The sequence below is a fragment of the Sciurus carolinensis genome, chromosome 10 (assembly GCF_902686445.1).
Source record: "Sciurus carolinensis chromosome 10, mSciCar1.2, whole genome shotgun sequence".
Classification (NCBI taxonomy): domain Eukaryota; kingdom Metazoa; phylum Chordata; class Mammalia; order Rodentia; family Sciuridae; genus Sciurus; species Sciurus carolinensis.
Window position 1 is genome coordinate 23,608,701 of NC_062222.1, and position 17,373 is coordinate 23,626,073.

Here is a 17,373-nt window from a genome sequence, read left to right on the forward strand (position 1 = left end):
ACATTCCTGGAGTTGGATGGTTGGGATGGTTGCACAACAGTGTGAATGTATTTACTGCTTCTGAACAGTTTTTTAAAAAAAAAAGCCACACCACATATTTAAAATCTCACAGTAAACCCTTAGGAAATTAGGAAGTTTTTTGGTTTTGGTACCGGGTATTGAAACCAGGGGCACTTAACCACTGAACCATATTTCCAGCCCTCCTTCCTATTTTATTTAGAGATAGGGTCTCACTGAGTTGCTTAGGACCTCACTAAGTTACTGAGGCTGGCCTTGAACTTGCCATCCTCCTGCCTCAGCCTCCCCAGCTGCTGGGATTGCAGGCACGTGTCATTGTGCCGGGCTTTTTAAAAACAATTTATTTTTGCTTTTTTTTTAGATATACATGACAGTAGGGTGTTTTCACATATTATACATAGAGTACAGCTTATTCTAAGTAGGATACCATTCTTGTGGTTGTACATGATATGGAGTGACATTGGTCATGTATTCATACACAAGCATAGGAAAGTTATGTCTGATTCATTCTACTGTCTTTAGGATGTTTTGTCTTGTGCGGGGGGGTAACCTGATCTGTTCCTGGTGTCTTTCAGGCCTGGTGTTTCCTTGACCATGCAGGCGTTTTCAGAAGAAGAAAGGAAGCAGTGGTTGGAAGCTCTGGGTGGAAAAGAAGCTGTAAGAATAAATAGTAGTTTAGCCTCATTTCAAAACGTGTAGTTCTGTGTTCATTTTTATGTTATTTTGTTTTATACTCTTTGAGGCAAGTTCCTTGCTGACACTGGTATATGAATTCACCTTGGGAATATTCAGAGAATCGTCTAGTAATCTGGCTTGGGGTGGCCACAGCAAACACAAGACTGGTGTATCATTTGGTTTTAATTGAGTTTTATTGACTTTGCCTCTCTGATCGACTTTGTTTGAGAAGTCATCAAAAAGGTTCCATTTCTCCTTTTTGTATCTGACAGTCTTTTGGGTGATGAGCATGATACACGATTGGAATGTATTTTGATCTCTGCTGTAAGAACAGTAAATATGAGGCAGTGTTGACTATTGTCATTATTTGGCTTGATTTAGCCATTTATGCTTTATTCTATTGATTTATACAGTATTCATTATTGTAGCCTTATTCATACTGCTTTGAGGAATAAAAGTAGTGATACAGATCTAGAGTCACCCAGGTTCGTCCTGTTGCCACTTTTGATCAAGCACTACTGCCATTTTGACACATTGCTGGCCTTTTGGAGTTGAGAATTTGGCAGATCATGTACTACATTGAAGAATTGGTGAGGATAATTGTTTCATGGTAGGCTCATTGGAAAGCATTTGCTATTTCCAAAGGGTTTAGAATAAAGGGAAAGAGCATGATTTGAAAAGTGGAAGTGAGTCAATACAGTACAAAGAGATTTCAATATAGAGGTTATAAAATGGGTTGAAGATAGTCATTTTGCTAACAGAATCTAGGAAATGGGGACAACGATGTACATGGCAGTCTTGATGTGGATGTCAGGTATTAACCATATTGATGGTTATTGAGATCCAAAGCAGGTTATCCTAATCCTGTTTAGTAAAGGCAGTATACCAGAGAGAGGCTGTATATCCCCAGAGATTCAAGAAGTGCTTTGGAAAAGTGAGCTTGTATAGCAAAAAGATAGTGTGACTAAGTTGGCGAGAAGTTGGTCTGTTTTTAATGTGGTGTAACCTTAAACCTGGGTACTGTGTCAGGCAGTTAACAAAGGCAAATCTGCAGAAAGACAACATCTATTTTTTTTTTTTTTTTTGCAGCTGCAGTATGCCTTGCAAATAATGGGGCAGCAGCATTCTTAGAGGCTGCTTAGGATTACCATCTTGATATTTCAGGTGTAATTTAAATTATGGGGAGAGGGATTATTTCTTAAGTAAATACCAGATTTTAGAAATCGTGAAAAAATGAACTTGATCTTATTGGTTAGAATGCAGAAGGTTTCTGTCCACTTGTCACTCTGACTGAGAATTACAAATTTACATACATTTTCAGTAAGTTCCTTAAGAACACTAGCCCCTTCATTTAATTTTTGCTCTTTTGGCATACCTGTGTGAGAGAAGGCCCTTTTTGTTGTGTATCTTTGCATCTGAGCACACGATAATATATCATGAACTGATAAAGCACCTCACTTTTTCTATGTTCTCAGAAGGAATACCAGATGTGTGTGCTGTTCTTTTTCCTACGTGTACTAATTCTGTGACACTAGCTGGGTATGTTAGAATTGAATTCAATTCTGACACTACCAAACTGAAGTTCCTGATAGATCCCACAAGTTAAGGGCTCAGTTCCACGTGGCTTCCCCCACTTGAGATGACAGTCATGAGTCTGGGTCTCCTGTAATTCTGACCAGCGGACTGTAAATTGAGAATTCCTGGGACCCCTTCCTTGGGTTTAGTAATTGATTGGAATGGCTAAATGTATGTTCAGGGTGAACCTGCATTTACTGTGTATTATAAAAGAACCCCACAACAGCCAGGTGGAAGGGATGTGGAGGGGGAGGGGTGTGGTGGGTGGGTGTGCGGAGCTTTCTTGCCTCAGTAGAAACACTACCCTCCCAGCACCTTGATGTGTTCATTAAACTGGAAGTTTACCAAATTTCCTTGTTTCTGGGTATTTACAGAGCTTAATCTTCACCTCATCCCCACCAATGAATGGGACTGAAATTCCCAACTCGGTAATCACTTGGGATGCCCTACCTGGTCCCATCCTAAGGCTATATCCAGGTTCCCTCTCCTAAGTCACCTCATTAGTATAAACTCAGGTCCCATCAAAAGAATTTCTTCTGAATCACAGGGCACTCCTATCAGAAATTCCAAGGGTTCAGGACCTTTGTGCCACAAAGGCTATATTCCCTTAACCAATATCAAATTTATGAGAATGTATTTTTTTCATGATCCTAAGCATGCCTACTTGAGTCACTTTTACTGATTTGTTAAAAGTATTGTTTTCCCTTTCTCTTTTACTAGCTGTTCCCCAGTTTTAATAGAGCCATCCTCCCAAGACCTGAAGGAAGTAAGTGCTAATTTATAAAAATGACTGTTCTTTTTCCTTTTGCACACGTGAGTTGGTATTCATTACTGATGCCATTGCTGTTGCTGGGGGGCTCTCTTTCTGCGCCCTCTTTTAGCTTGTCCTCTGTGTAGCATATACTTTCTGTCTTACCACTGAGTCCCCCTTGAAGTGTTCTGGACTGCTGGAGCCCTCTTTGATCTTTTTCACCTATAAGCTTTTCTGTGAGTTTTTCTCTACAATTCACTAGGCTATTTATTCTTATAGCCGTAAACAACCACATAGGCATTTTAGGTGTGCAACCTCTAGCCTGCTTCTGAATTGCAAGATCCTGTCAGTAGGAGCTGCTTCTGAGGTCCGTGTTCCCAACCCTCATCCCTTTACCCTTTGTTAATTTAAATTTAAAAAAAAAATAGGGTAATGATTTTTAGTCTCCAAAGAGTAATGATATTTATTGGGAATAGCAGCGCATCACAATGAGAATATGCATACCACAGTAATCTGTGGCTGTATTTGTGGAAGTTGAGGCAAGGAGAAATTGTTAAATGCAAAACCAAGAAGGATTATAGCAGATATTTTGAAACAATAGTCTTTGACCACCAGGAGTGTGGTCCTTATGGCATCAACTGAGGTTGGACAGACAGGTGTGCTTGTAGAAGTACTTGTTGAGTTGGGTTGCCATGGCCTCTGCAAGCCTGTGGTTCTGGCAGTGTTCGGTGACAGTTGCTACCAGGCAGTCATGCCTAAGAACCTCCCAGCTTTATTTACAATTTTGATTCTGGCAATTTTGTATTCCTCTCTCACTTTAATATCATTTATCTTACGGCCTCTGAGTGTGGGCTACACAAATAATCTAGCATTATACCTAAAAAAATAGCAACAACAAAAGAAAATTCAACTTTTATTTCCTTTAGGACAAGGGTCTTCATGTGCATAGACTGTGTTGGAACAAAATGAAGTACTGCTTTGCTCTGTTAAATATTGAGATAAAACGAAACTATAATCAGATGTCCTGGGCTTTTTATGAATTTACTTTTGATGTATTTGGAGAAATTCATGTTACATTGATCAGATGTCCACAGTTTGGAGATGCTTATGTAACGTGATTTCAAAATAATCGTGAGCAGTTGTACCAATGCTTGAAGAAGATACAGGCTCTGGCCTGGCACAGGACTTTGACAGGGGACCCCAGGAAGCAGCACCCCCATTGACGCCCTCCCCTCTTCCCTTCTCTCCTCTGCTTTCCCTGTCTTGTTCCTTCCCCTTCTCTTATTCTCATTTCTCCTTTTTCTTTCCTTGCCTTTTTCCTTTTTCCTTTTTCCTTTTTTTTTTTTTTTTACTTATTTATTATGGAAAGGTTGAAACATGTCTTGTTTCTGTGGTGGTAGAGGATGCTTTTGCTTAGAGCAGAGAGAAATACTAGGATTTTTGTTGAACTCTGTGAATAGAAGGTTCCTGAACAGTCAACTGTTGCTCAGTTTTCATTAACATTCTCCCCAAGCTTAGCCCCATGGGTTACACATGGAGTTTACATCCACAGATTGTTCTTGAATTCCCGCTGAGAGCTAGGGGTTAGTGTTATAGTTTCCTGGGTTCTACATGCAGCAGCTCAGGGTGCCACTTCTCTTGATTTCATTTTTGAAACAAGAATTGACTTTCATTAAGCTATACAAATATGCCAACTTAATCGCAGGTAAGCATCTATATTAGAAACGAGATAAAATTGTGTTTTCAAAATAATCTGTTCTGCCACATGACCATCTGTTTTTAATCCATTATGAAAATAGTAAAATATTAAAGGCTTGGAGAGAGGTATAAAATATCAAAATTTTAATGCAAGCTCATTTTCCAAATAATATTTTTAAAAAACTTAAAAAAAAAAAAAGTCCCCCCCCCCTTTTTTAAAGTTTGCATTTTTCAATGCTCAAGCAATTTAAGAGACCCCCTATTTGTTTAGGTAGTTTTCATCAACTGAACTATTGTTAGAATTTTTGGCAAAATACATCTTTTCTAGATAGCTTTCCTTACAGATTTGTATCATTTTGTTTTCAACTGTTTAAAGAAAACCTAAAATTATATTATGAACTTTTTAAATAAATTGGTGATAGATGTCCTGTAGTTCCAGCAAATGAAATTCTAAATACTTAAGATTTTCATTTATATCTTTACACAAGAAATAAACGGACTTTAGGTTTTTTTAAAATAATGACAATTGGATTCAATTAAATATTTTCCTGTTTTTGTGAGGAACAGAAATATGATAATTACTAGTGCCCTCAATATCCTATCACTTTGTTTTAGGTGCGCAGTTGGATAAGATGGGCTTCACAATTCTCAGAAAGTGCATCAGTGCAGTTGAAACACGAGGTAATGTGATTGATCATTTTACTCATGAAAGGCTATAGGTAGGTAAAATCTAAAAGTCCTTTAAAATATGCATTGCATGGTTGTTATTGCATGAAATGTGTTCATACAGAATGCTCATGCCTGGAAACCAGTTATTTATATGACGTATTTAATTCCTTATTACATATTGTATGTTCCAGTCCTGTTTTGGACGACTTAGTGGGATGAAGCACTGCCTTCACGTTTTCTGTCTCAAAACAAGGTCTTTGTTATGAAGCAAGACTTCTCCCTGTAAAATTAGAGTGTTGGATAATAAATGAGTACGAGCTGTTTTATGTTTTGGGGGTTTGCTGTCAGTGATAACTCAAGGCACAGAAAGCGTCTTGTCCACACGCTTACAGTGGTGATTCAGACTGACAGATCAGATTTTCATTTATTTCAAACTGTACTGAAGTTGAACTGACAAATTTGGTCATTTTCCTGGTGTTTTAAAAATTACTGTAATTTTTAATATTTCAACATTCGTGTTTCTTTCCTGAGGTTAAGTTAGATCCTTAATTGTGTCATTTGCTTGCTTATTAATTTTGATAAATTCTTTCCCCAAAGGGTATGTTTTATAGATACTTGCTTCTGCCCAAACAAATAAAGATCTATCTAGAAGACTCTCTGATTTTTGGGATGTGTAGATTTATGGAGTGTTATGTGTAGTGAATGGATTAAATTTATCAAGATCTTCATGTAAATGTATTATAAATACACTCTTTTTTTTGTTTTGTTTTGTTTTTTTTTTTTTTTTTTTTTTGGGTGCTGGGGATCAAACCCAGGGCCTTGGGCTTACAAGGCAAGCACTCTACCAACTGAGCTATCTCCCCAGCCCCTACACTCTTGTTTTTAACAGAAGAATGGGCCTACACATTTTGTTAGATTTTCCCATTTAAAAATTAAAAAAAAAAACAAAAACAAAAAAAAAAACACGTTTTTCTTTCCAAATCTTTTGTTTCCAAAGGTCTTCCTGTACTGAAATCTCTTGCTTGCAGTGTAGTGATAGACTAAAAATAGTTTAAAAGAATCAACAGTCAGATCATATTATTAAAAAAAAAGATGAGGAACATCCTAAAACCTCTCAGCCTTTTATCACAAATTTTGAAATTTCTTCAGGGAATATTGCTCTTAGTGATTTTCCCCAAACCAGTTCTCCTGGCTTTTATTTATCTATTTTTTTAATGCTATGGGCATTGTCTTGCTGTTGTCTGTAAGGATGGAGCTAGTCTGGGTTCCTGTAACAAGAAACCTCTCAGTTACTGTGGCTTAAAACCATAAGACTTATTTTCATTCATCAAGCATTAGTCAGGGGCTTTGCTCATCACTCAGATCCCAGCCTTATGGAGCAGCCATCCAAGTTCAAGGGTCCTGGTTGTTGCCAGAGAGAGAGTTCTAGAGGGCTTTGCACCAGCAAGTGGATGTTGTGGCCTGGAAGTGCATTACAGTTGCTTACAACTAAAGGACCATAAGTAACCACATGACCCCACTTAACCCCAAAGGGTCTGGGAAGCACAACCCTGCCACGGGCCTGGAAAATAGATTGAGAAGTGGGAATAGCTGGTGAACATTAATGTCTGCCATATACTTCTTGGATCTACATACTCCACAACCAGAAGCATTTAATGAGATATGATTGATGATTTTTTTCTAATCGTTTTTAGTTTTTAAAATATGACTATCATTGGCTGAAAACTTGCATTTCCTATGGTTAGGTTGAGGCAGTTAACCTTTTGCTTAACATGCTTTTGAAAAAAATGACATTTGGCATTTGTGTTTTTGCCCTTACTTGTGATATTACTGAAATAGTTACAAAGCATCAGCCAATGTCTGAAATTTAGTACAGTTCTTAGTACCCTAAGAACATTTTCAGTATTGTAACATATCGTAGACAATATATATATAACATATATATGATATATAATTAATATAGTGTACACATACACACACGTATCTTGTCCTGTTTGGGTCTATTTAGCAGTTATTCTAGTTTGAGATGGCAACAGATCCCATTTTGTTACATATTAGAACCAATTAATAGCTCATATTTCATTTACATAGAGGTGTTTGCTCATAAAGTCATGGTATATGGGAGACAGTTCCATTGATCTTTCATCCATTTACCTAATATTTGTTAATAATATGTACTGTCCCTACAAAAAGGGATTCTTGGCATACGTATACCAAGTTGAAGGACTTCTAAACACAATTGGTCCCACACTTTACTGCACATTTGTTACTTGGGACTGTTAAAAATACTGGTGTCAGGCTTTCATCTCCAATTGGACTTGATTGCTAATGGGTGTGGACTGGGAAGTGAGGTTTTTAAAAGCTCCCCAGGTAATTCTAATATATAGTAGCAAAATTTGGGAACCACTGTCCTGATGGAAATGTGACTTGTATATTGGGGGAATAGAATACACAATTATCTTCCTGTTAATGGTGTCCAGTTACATGGAAAGTTTTTCTCTTAACTTCTTTTTAAAAATAACCCAACCTCAACTCGAGACAAAATAGAAGCATTCTAAATAAAATAGCACAATGTTCATTTCTTTCCCTCAGTAACAGATGACCTATCGTAGTTTAGTCCTAGTTCTAATCTGACTCCAGTCAGTTAACCAGTATTCACTAAGCAATCAGTCTTTACTCTATGCCTTTGGAATACATATTAAACGTTGGTTCCGTATAATCCTCTATCTAGTAATGGTAGATGGAACAGATTTATAAACAACTGAAGTATACTAAGTGATAAGATAAAACTTCCAAGTTTGCAGGATAAAGAGAATCTTGAGTGCATGTCGATGGATTGAAAAATGCTTTGTTAATTGAGTAGTGTGTTTAGGAATGGGCTTCCTTAGATTTAAAGAATAGGCATATATTTTGGCAGTCAGAGAAACTCCAGCAAAGATGTGGATGCAGAATGTGCTCCTAAGACAAGAAAAGCCAAACCTGATAAGAAAGGAAGCTTCAAGGAATAGTAAAAGCAGGTACTTGGTTATTCATTTGTATTTAATTGTGGTAAGGGTGCTGGGAAACTATGATTAGTACCCATGTGTGGGGCTCCTAGAGTTCTGGTAAGGGCGGAGTGCTCAGTAAGTGAGCCAGATGACAGATTGGGCAGTAGTGTAGGTAGCACGCAATATCAGTGATTTTGCTGAAGTTCTGCTAGTTACATTTAGCAATTGGTTTGACATGGAAGATCAGAGGTTTGTAAGGAATTTCACATCAAATTTTAGCTTGGAAAACAGATTATCAAGAAAACAGTGAACATGGCAATTTTATGGCATGTACCAAGATCACCATGGGATGCTTTTTAACAATGAACATTCCTGGCTCAATCCAGATTTGTTGAATGAGAATTGATAGTACTGTGTTCCAATGGGATCCAATAAGAATAGGTAAGTCAAATGGGCAGAAAGATTTTCTAATTTTCTGCTTTTGGGGACTAGAAGTAGCCATGGGAAATTTCCTGGGAGAGTAAGTTTTATGAAGGCCCTACCTAATGGATTCATGTAGTTTTGGGAATCACGGCGGCGGGGAGAACATGGATGTAGAGTAGAACCTTGATCTTCAATGTGAGGTTAGAAGAAGAAATAACATGGCTATAAGTGACGAAGTTTTAGTGTGTTGAAAGCCAAGAGCAATTCAAATGTCAAATGCTTTGTAGGCAAATTCCAGGCAAATTCAGAAGGGTTCATGGCAGCTCTTGTTCACTCCAGCTGCCTCACTTCCAGTCTCTCCTACTATCTCTGCCTGGCACCAGGGATCTGATGCCCTGTGATGGTTTGTCCCTTTGTGGGAAAATACCCTCTTATACTAAGGCATTTTATACACTGTTTCCTCCATTGCCTTGGCCTTGCTAAAAATGAATGTTAATGGGCCACCACCATGGTCTGACTTGCTGCTGATGGAGTTACTGCTCTGCCCATGTCTCTGGAGAAAGATGGCAGATGTATTCTTTGCTGTTTCTGGAACTCTGATACATCTTGACTCATGGCTTCTTGGAGGATCACTCTTGAGCTTGAATTCTACAGGACAAGAGGGATTGTCCTGGTTCACAAGTACGTGGGGTGTTAGAAGGAAGGATTTTAGGCAGAGGAAATAGAGCTGTTTCAAAGAATGTGATGCATCTGGATCTAAGAGTGATTATGTAAGACAAACGCAGGGGAGGACTGCGCGAAGAGGAGAGGCACCCCAGTCATTCTGCAGGGTCTGCCTCACCGTCGGGTGATTAAAAAGTTGTCATGTTTAGATCATGATGTAGTGCACACGCCTTTAATCCCAGTGACTCGGGAGGTTGAGGCAGGAAGTTGTAAGTTCAAGAACAGCCTCAGCAAAGTAGGGAGGCTCTCAGCAATTTAGTGAGGCCCTGTCTCAAAATAAAATAGGCCTGGGAATGTAGGCTAGTGGTAGAGTACCCCTGGATTTAACCCCATACTGCTTTAAAAAAAAAAATTCTCATGTTTAAGCTCTAAAGTGGTGTAATAAGGTGCATTTGGAAGAATTCTTAACCTCTCAGATCCTTTGTTTCTAAAAAGAAAGTAATTGGTTTGTTCATTCACACTTTCTGTCCCCGCCGCCCCACCCAGGTTTGCTAAGGTGGAAGGGGCTGGTTTGTGTACATGGTGGTAGTCTGTCTTCATTCCTTCACCCATCCTTCCCTTGTGCTGTTTTTGTCCAGAAATGTGCAAGTTCTTCCTCACCTGGTAGTTACACTGCCTGGTACTGATAATTACATATCCTTCACTTACGTTGTTTTTGGAATTTAACTGTTTGCTTAGAATGAAGAAAATGCCTTATTTACCCACGCGTGCCTCCTCTCACTTCCAGACAGTGCTTCACTCGCATGTTAAGCAACTTAGTAACTGCTTGCTTTTTCCTTGAATGTTCAGAGATTTGACCAAAATGCCACACTGGCAATTTGACAAACTTATATTTTGTACAATTACTGGGAAAATGTATTCCTCTATGTGATTGGAATTAGTACTTTTACATAACACATGTAGGATTTGCTTTCAAAACATGAATTTATGAACTTATAAATTTGTCAGCATCTTTCTGAATTAAGGGGAATATATTAGACAGAAAGATATATCACATTACCTATGAAAGGGACTCGTGGTTTCAGAATTTGCAGTGTAATAATTTCCTCAAGTAAATCCCCTTCCTAAAATAGTACATCGTCTTTTTCTGGACCTGCATAGCACCTAATTTTCAGGTGCCTGCAATGTAAAAATAAGCAAAAACAAAGTAAGATTCTTTCGTTTAAAAACATCTTCTAGTTGCTATTTTTTAAAGAGTCATTATGACTTAAAACTAAATTTGTATGCCACTTTTGTTTATAAAGTTTCTCTTAAAAAATGTTCCATATGTGCATAATTTGAATATTCACTTCAATTTTCTGGAGTATGGCATTAAAATGTCGGTCTAGGCAAGCTGTCAGTTATCAAATTCAGCATTGTAACAAGCTGTGAATTCATGGGGTAGAAGTAGGAAGCCACATATAAGATGTGACAGTCCTTATTTGTCACATGTAAAAGTGAATTTCTCTTCCTTTGAAAAGCAAAGTTTTAGATTTTGGAAAAATCTTAATGAAGTTGGCTTGAGGATTATTCTGCTTCCAGAGTGCTTTGGGGTGGTGTGGGGTCTCAAGATGGGCTCTGGCAGAAGAAGATAATGTGAGTTTCAGTATTAATCTTTGGGGGTGTGTAGGAGAAAAGACCCCCAAAGTGAAGTCGCAACATATTTCGCCATGATTGCACATTAATCTTGAATTGCCAAGGGCAAATTCCATGCAAAATGAAGAAAATAGAGAACAGCTGTCCTCAGAAAATTTCCAGCAAGCAAACTAGAGTTTCTCACTCACTGTCTCTTTTTTTAATCAGAATGGGTGTGAGGTGAGTGTGGGTGGAAACACAGGACCGTCTTATGTGGGAGGAAACTGAAAAGTCTTGTGGTGTCTGCAGAAATGCAAATACAAAATGGAAATACTAAGTCCAGGCAAATCGGGACTGAATATTCATTTTCTCAATTACTAATCTTACTCATTTTAGGAAAACTTCGAAAAGCTATTAGCTTCCTAATTAATGACTGAGTTAAATTAGTAGGAGCAAATACTTCCAAAGAGATGGTGTGCCCATCTTGATCCGCCACCTCCGTGTGGCTCCGGGTTTGCTTTATGACTTTCGACTTTTCTCTTGTCCTCATTCCATTTCCAGCTTTCCTTTTTCTGTTACCTATGGTTTTATTCATTTTCTCCTCTTTAACACATCCCTAGAAGTGGAGTGAAGAAAATTAGTAGAACTTTATACAGTCGATATGTAAATCATCTTGCTTCTGGGCACATTTGGGGTTGGAGGTTGGATGGGCTGTTGTCCACAGTGCTGGAGGTATTTTTAGGCAGGGGAACATGAAAAGTTGTCTTCTTGTAGAGTAGGTGGGCTAGGTTTTGTGTGTCTGCATTTAAGTTCTGATGATGTCCATGGTATTTTAATACTCCGCACTGAGTGTACTGGTGAAGAACATGATCTCAGAAATTGGTCTTGATTGCAATCTCAGTTTCCCCACTTAGTAACTCTGCAGTTCTGGAAAGCTACTTCTTTCTCCTCTTTGTGTCTCCATTTTACTATCTATAAAATACGATGATGATACTGTCTCCTTCACAGGGTTTTTGTGGGAATGAAAAGAGGCCGCTTGGGGCTTGGTACATGTCGAGTCCCCAGGACTAAGTTGCTTATTTGGAGTTAAATCTAATCATTGAAGTCAGTCCTAATTAGTCCTATTATTGATTCAAGTTTCTGGGAGGACTAAGGAACTTTGAATTTTTTCCCCCTTAATAGCAGTTTACATAGGGAGATAAATCAGCTGAGTTCATTTTATCTAGCAATTGTGGGTTGCTTTTGTAACTGTAGCAAAATGAACTGTTTTGGCCTTTAACTTCCTATTCCTCAGTGTCTTGTGGACGTTTGAGCAATAAACTGTCCAGTGAGTAAAGAAAGGAAAAGGGTTCAGGAAGAAGGCCATGGCTCTCTCATTACCTCCAGCTTTCCTGCGGAAGTAAAACAGAGCAAAGAGAACAATACCAAAACCAGAAAAGGAAAATGAGATTATTCCCTGTTGCCTGGCATTGATTTGGTACCTGAAGCTGCAGCTGATTTGAGGCAGAGAGGCAGATGGCAGCAGTGAGACACATTTAGACCTTCTGATGTTCTCATCTCTTTAGTGAAAAGATGAAAAAGAATCTTGTAAAAAAGCAACAGTGAACTTTTTCCTTGAGTTCAAGACTCTTTTCTAATTTAGTAAGATTTCGCCACTAAGAGTGGAGCCACATCAGTGAATTTATTATTCAGCTGCCCATCCATTCCAGCTTGCTTACCCTTTCCCAGCTAGGTGTGTGGTAAATGGATTTTTGTCAACACTTTTTCAGTGTTTCCTACAGAAAAGGTGGTGGAGATATGGTACCTACTCTTAAAACTTAGCTTCTTTCAGTGAATGCACTGAGACTTTGGGCTACTTTCTTGTTAATAAGTTATTCTGCACAGTGTTGTGGACACTGGTAGAAGACACACGACTCTTGGATTCAGAGAAAAAAAGACAAGATATTGTCCTGAGTAGTCAGAGTATGGCATTTTGTGCCGGTTCCCTTAGCCTCAGTTCCCAAGGCCATTGCAAAGAGTGGCAGATGTTACCTGCAGATGATATGCACTGGGTTTGTTATAGGAGAGAAACTCTGAACTTAGGAAACTAAAATCTTTTGTAATAGACAGCCAGGAGGCCCTCTTCTCTGGAGGGTAACACTGTCTGTTTTCCAGGGATGTCAGTAAACCTGTTGTTTGCTCCAGAGGGAGGGATTGGAAGAGAAGGTGTTCACACCACACTGGAGGCATTGGTGGAAGTGAGCAGGTGGTATGTCAGAGGATTTGTGAGCAATTGAATCCAGAGCATGGCAGATCCCTGGTGCCGTCCTATATCATTTGTCTTGCTTTTGCAGACTGGGGTGAACTGTTGATAAATCTGAGCAGCAGTGAGTTGAGACTTTTTAACTAGAAGTAGAGTTGGTAAGCATTGGATGGGTGGAGAAGAAAGAAGGCAGGATGATGTTCAGATTTTGGAAATAATTTAGATGAGACATAATGGAGGATTAAACCAGCATATAGACAGTATGGAAGTTCATCAAAAAATTAAAGAACCGCCCTATGATCCAGCCATCCCATACAGGGTATGTATCCAAAGGAAATGAAATCAGTATGTTGAAGAGACTTTTACCAATGTTCATGGCAGCACTATTCACAATAGCCACGAAATGGAAACACCCTAAGTGTCTGGCTGTTGAGTAGATAAATAAAATGTGATATGTATACACACAGGGAATATTATTCAGCTGTGAAAAAGAATGAAAAACTGTCCCTTGTGACAGCAGGAATGGAACTGTGGATTCCATTCCATTCCGGAATGGAACTGAGAGATTAAATGAAGTAAGCCAAGCACATAAAGACACATATAGCATGACCTCAGTCATGTGGAATCTAAGAACATTGATCTTTCAGAAGTCAAGGGTAGAATGGTGGTTACCAGAGGCTGAGGAGAAAGATGGATAGGCACCTTTGGTCACTGGGTACTAAGTTACAGTTAGATAGGAGTAGGAGGTTCTGGTGTACTGTTGGACAGTAGGATCACTATAGGTAAGAGTAATGTGCTGTATATTTCAGAAAGCTAGAAGAAAAGATTTTAAATGTTTTCATCATAAAGAAATGATAAGTGTTTGAGGAGACAGATGTTTAACCTGATGTAAGCATTATGCAGTGTAGTGTATTGGAACATCACATGGTACCATGTACTTACATACATTTTTTATATTTTTGTGTATCAGTTAAAAATAAATTTAAGGCAGTATGGCCATGGGAAGAAGGGATGACTAGGAGGAGAGATGTGGCAGAACAGATCTGATGACCTGCTGGTCTTGGGAAGTAGTAAGGGGAAGGGAAGCGTGACAGCTGGGCGCCAGCCAACCACGATGGCAGCTTCAGCCAAGGTGGAGAGCGTAGGATGAGCCGCGGGTTGGGAGGAGCAGAGATTGCCTGTAGGTGCTTCGAATTCACCCTGTAAGAAATCTGCAGAAAGGAGAGGTGGTGGCCATTGTTGGCACAGCAGTGATGTCTAAGTGTCAGAGAAACCATCCAGGTAGACAGTGAGGTAAGAAGAGAAGGACACAAAGGACGGAATCTTTGTGAATCCTGGCATTCATGGCATGAGAGGAAGGAGAAAATGGAGGCACAGAACGGCCAAAGCGGTACCAGGAGAGGCAGGAGAGTGGCCTGTGAAGGCATCCTTGAGAGGAGGACTCCGAGGAGGAAGGTGTCAGCTTGTCAGACCCTGGAGAGAGTTCAGGTAGGAGCAGGACCAGAAGCAGCCCCCTCCTGCCTCAAGTCAAGAAGCGGTTGGGAAGCCCAGAAGCTACGTGATAGCTGGTCATACTTGGTTTCTCTTAGGATGTTCTTCTCCCAAGAGCTCTGAAGGACAGCTGATGTTACCCTCGTTTACATCAGCCGGTAACTGCCTGTAAGGGTTGTGAATCGACTTGTTCGAGTTCCAGAGCTAGAAAGTTGCAGGCTCCAACTCCAACTCTAGTCTGAGTTTTTTAGGCCCGCACATCTGAGTGACCACAATGAAGTGGAGACTCCTACCTCCTCTCTTCTAAGGGTGTTGAAATGAAGAAATGAGTGAAAGCGGGGACAGGTTTTAAAAGAGAAATGGTTGGAACCTGTAGACGATAGAAAAGGAAAGTAGAGGAGATTGAAGTACCATCCTGGATTTGCTCATCTAGGTGGAGTTTAAGCCATCTTAAAGTCCCACCTCACTTCTTTCCATACTAATTCCCTCAAGGCCTCTTAAGATGCACCAGCAGCCCAGGAAAACTTTGACCCTTGACCTTGGGAGGTCAGTTGGGAGCAGATACATGTCAGTGAGGAATCTGCATCTGTCAGTCTTTAAAACCCTAATACACAGCATCTTTTGTTTTCAGAGGCTTTGGTGTGCTGTCTCTTCCAATCTCAAACTCAGGCTGTTAGGAAAGTATGTATGATTCATTGGACTTGGCTGCATAGGTGTCATCTGAGGCTTGGAAAAAGTTGGGGTAAACTGCGACAGATCACATAGTTGGAGAGTGGCACAGCTGGGTCTGGGATCCTGATTGCTTAAGTCAGAATTGTCTTGTGGCAATGGAAATAGGGGGAGAAGAAGAGTTGGTCAGCCATGAACCTGGTGGTGGCAGGGATGCTGGGTTCAGAAAGACACTGCATGGTCTCTGTGAGGTAGTCCTTTGACCAGGACTCACTGTGAGCAGACCCTTCAGGGAACATGGAGTGAGCCACAGCTGGTGCCTCTGTGAGGCCCTGGGACAGGTGGATGAGAGTTTGGGTTCCCAAGTCTTAACTAATGCAAGAGGGCTCCCTATAATGCTGCAGCTTTCTTCGAGTCCCTGTCTAGGAACTTGGCCAGTGGCTTGCATGGTTGTGTAGGAGTAGCAACAAGTCTAGGGGCTGTCTGGTCTGGAACTAAAGTGGTTTCTCTTGTGTTGGCTGTAGACTGGAAGTGAGGTCAGTCCCAGGTAGCATACAGTTCATTTTGACCCTAAGATGAAGGTGGCAGCTAATAAACCAGCCACCTGTTGGATTTGAGATTTGGATGTGAGAGGAAGAGACTTAGCCAAGCCTGCATGTGTCTTTAAGAGTCTGAAATTAACAGTACTTCCAAAAGTACTGGCTCAGACCTGGAACTGGATAGCTGCCTAGTACTTCTTCCATCTTTCTCACCTAGTTAGGATGGGGTGCTGGAGCAGACGTGATGGACAGCCACGGGAGGCACCCTCATGTGCCAAGCTGTCTCTTTCCTATCTTGAGACTCTGGTTTGGATGGGGAAGGACCATGTGAATGAAACCCTGAGAGTTGCTCCGCAAGTGCCTGCTGTCCAGGAGGCTGTTCGTTAGGATACAGAAATGGGTTTGCACAAGAAGCGAATGGGAAGCTAGCATGGGAAAATGCGACTCCATGGGAAGGGACAAGACAGATAAGTTGCTGGGCGACTATCTGATATTTTTCTATCAGCTATCCAAATGGTTATCATGCATGGGAAGAAACTGCAAATGTTACTGGTGAACAGGAATTTTGTATTTTCCATGAGTCATTCTTATTAAATAAACGTTGACTTCCTGGCATATGCTTGGTTTTCTGAAAGTGGAGTGTGGACAACATGCCTTCCTTAGGGGGACTTTTAGATGTATTACGCCTAGCTATTTTGAAATGAGGTTTGAATGTTAGGCTGTGGTTAAAGTTTTTAGTGAGTGCTTGATTAATAAGGAATTAATTGCATGTGAGGTGTGTGCCCATGCTTTACAAAATGGACTCCTTTAAATTTTCACAATGTCCCCATTTCACTCTCCCCTCTCCTCCTCTTGTGGTGCTGGGAATTGAACCCAGGGCCTCCCATGTGCTAGGCAGGTGCTGTACCACTGAGCCACACCCCAGCTTCCATCTTACCCTGTTTTTCAGATGAAGCAGCTGAGGCATAGATAAGTGTGAGCAACTTGCCAGATTATACCTAGAGGAAATTTCTAGAATGTCAATAACTTTAACTTGTAAACAAATTCATGTATCTAGTATATGCTTTTTAAAAATTAAAAAAAAAAAAAAAACCTGGACCAAAGTCCAGAAAGGTGAAAAAGTTATTGAGTGCTATTTTGATCTTCTCATCTTTATATAGCTCAGTTAATCTTCTGTCTCACTGCTTAGGAATTGCTTTTACCTTTTCTTTGCAGTATTTAATGCAATGTGTTAAAAATAATCCATTCTTCTAGAGTTTTCAAATTCAGTAGATACTGTATCTTAAATTCATGGCAGTGAATATGCCCCATTGATAGAACAGAGGAAAGGATTCTTGGTTCTCTGTGTGTGTATTTAAA

The 17,373-nt window shown here is 39.9% G+C and overlaps 1 protein-coding gene across 2 annotated transcripts in view; it reads left to right on the forward strand.

Moving 5' to 3' along the window:
* The window catches only part of Arhgap10 (Rho GTPase activating protein 10), a 284,074-nt gene that overhangs the window by 144,992 nt on the left and 121,709 nt on the right, over positions 1-17,373 (forward strand). For both annotated transcript variants that reach the window (XM_047567505.1, XM_047567504.1), the window contains exons 11-13: positions 594-675; positions 2,989-3,034; positions 5,333-5,398. In XM_047567505.1, coding sequence (XP_047423461.1) covers positions 594-675; positions 2,989-3,034; positions 5,333-5,398 — 194 coding nt within the window. The remainder of the gene's footprint in view (positions 1-593; positions 676-2,988; positions 3,035-5,332; positions 5,399-17,373) is intronic.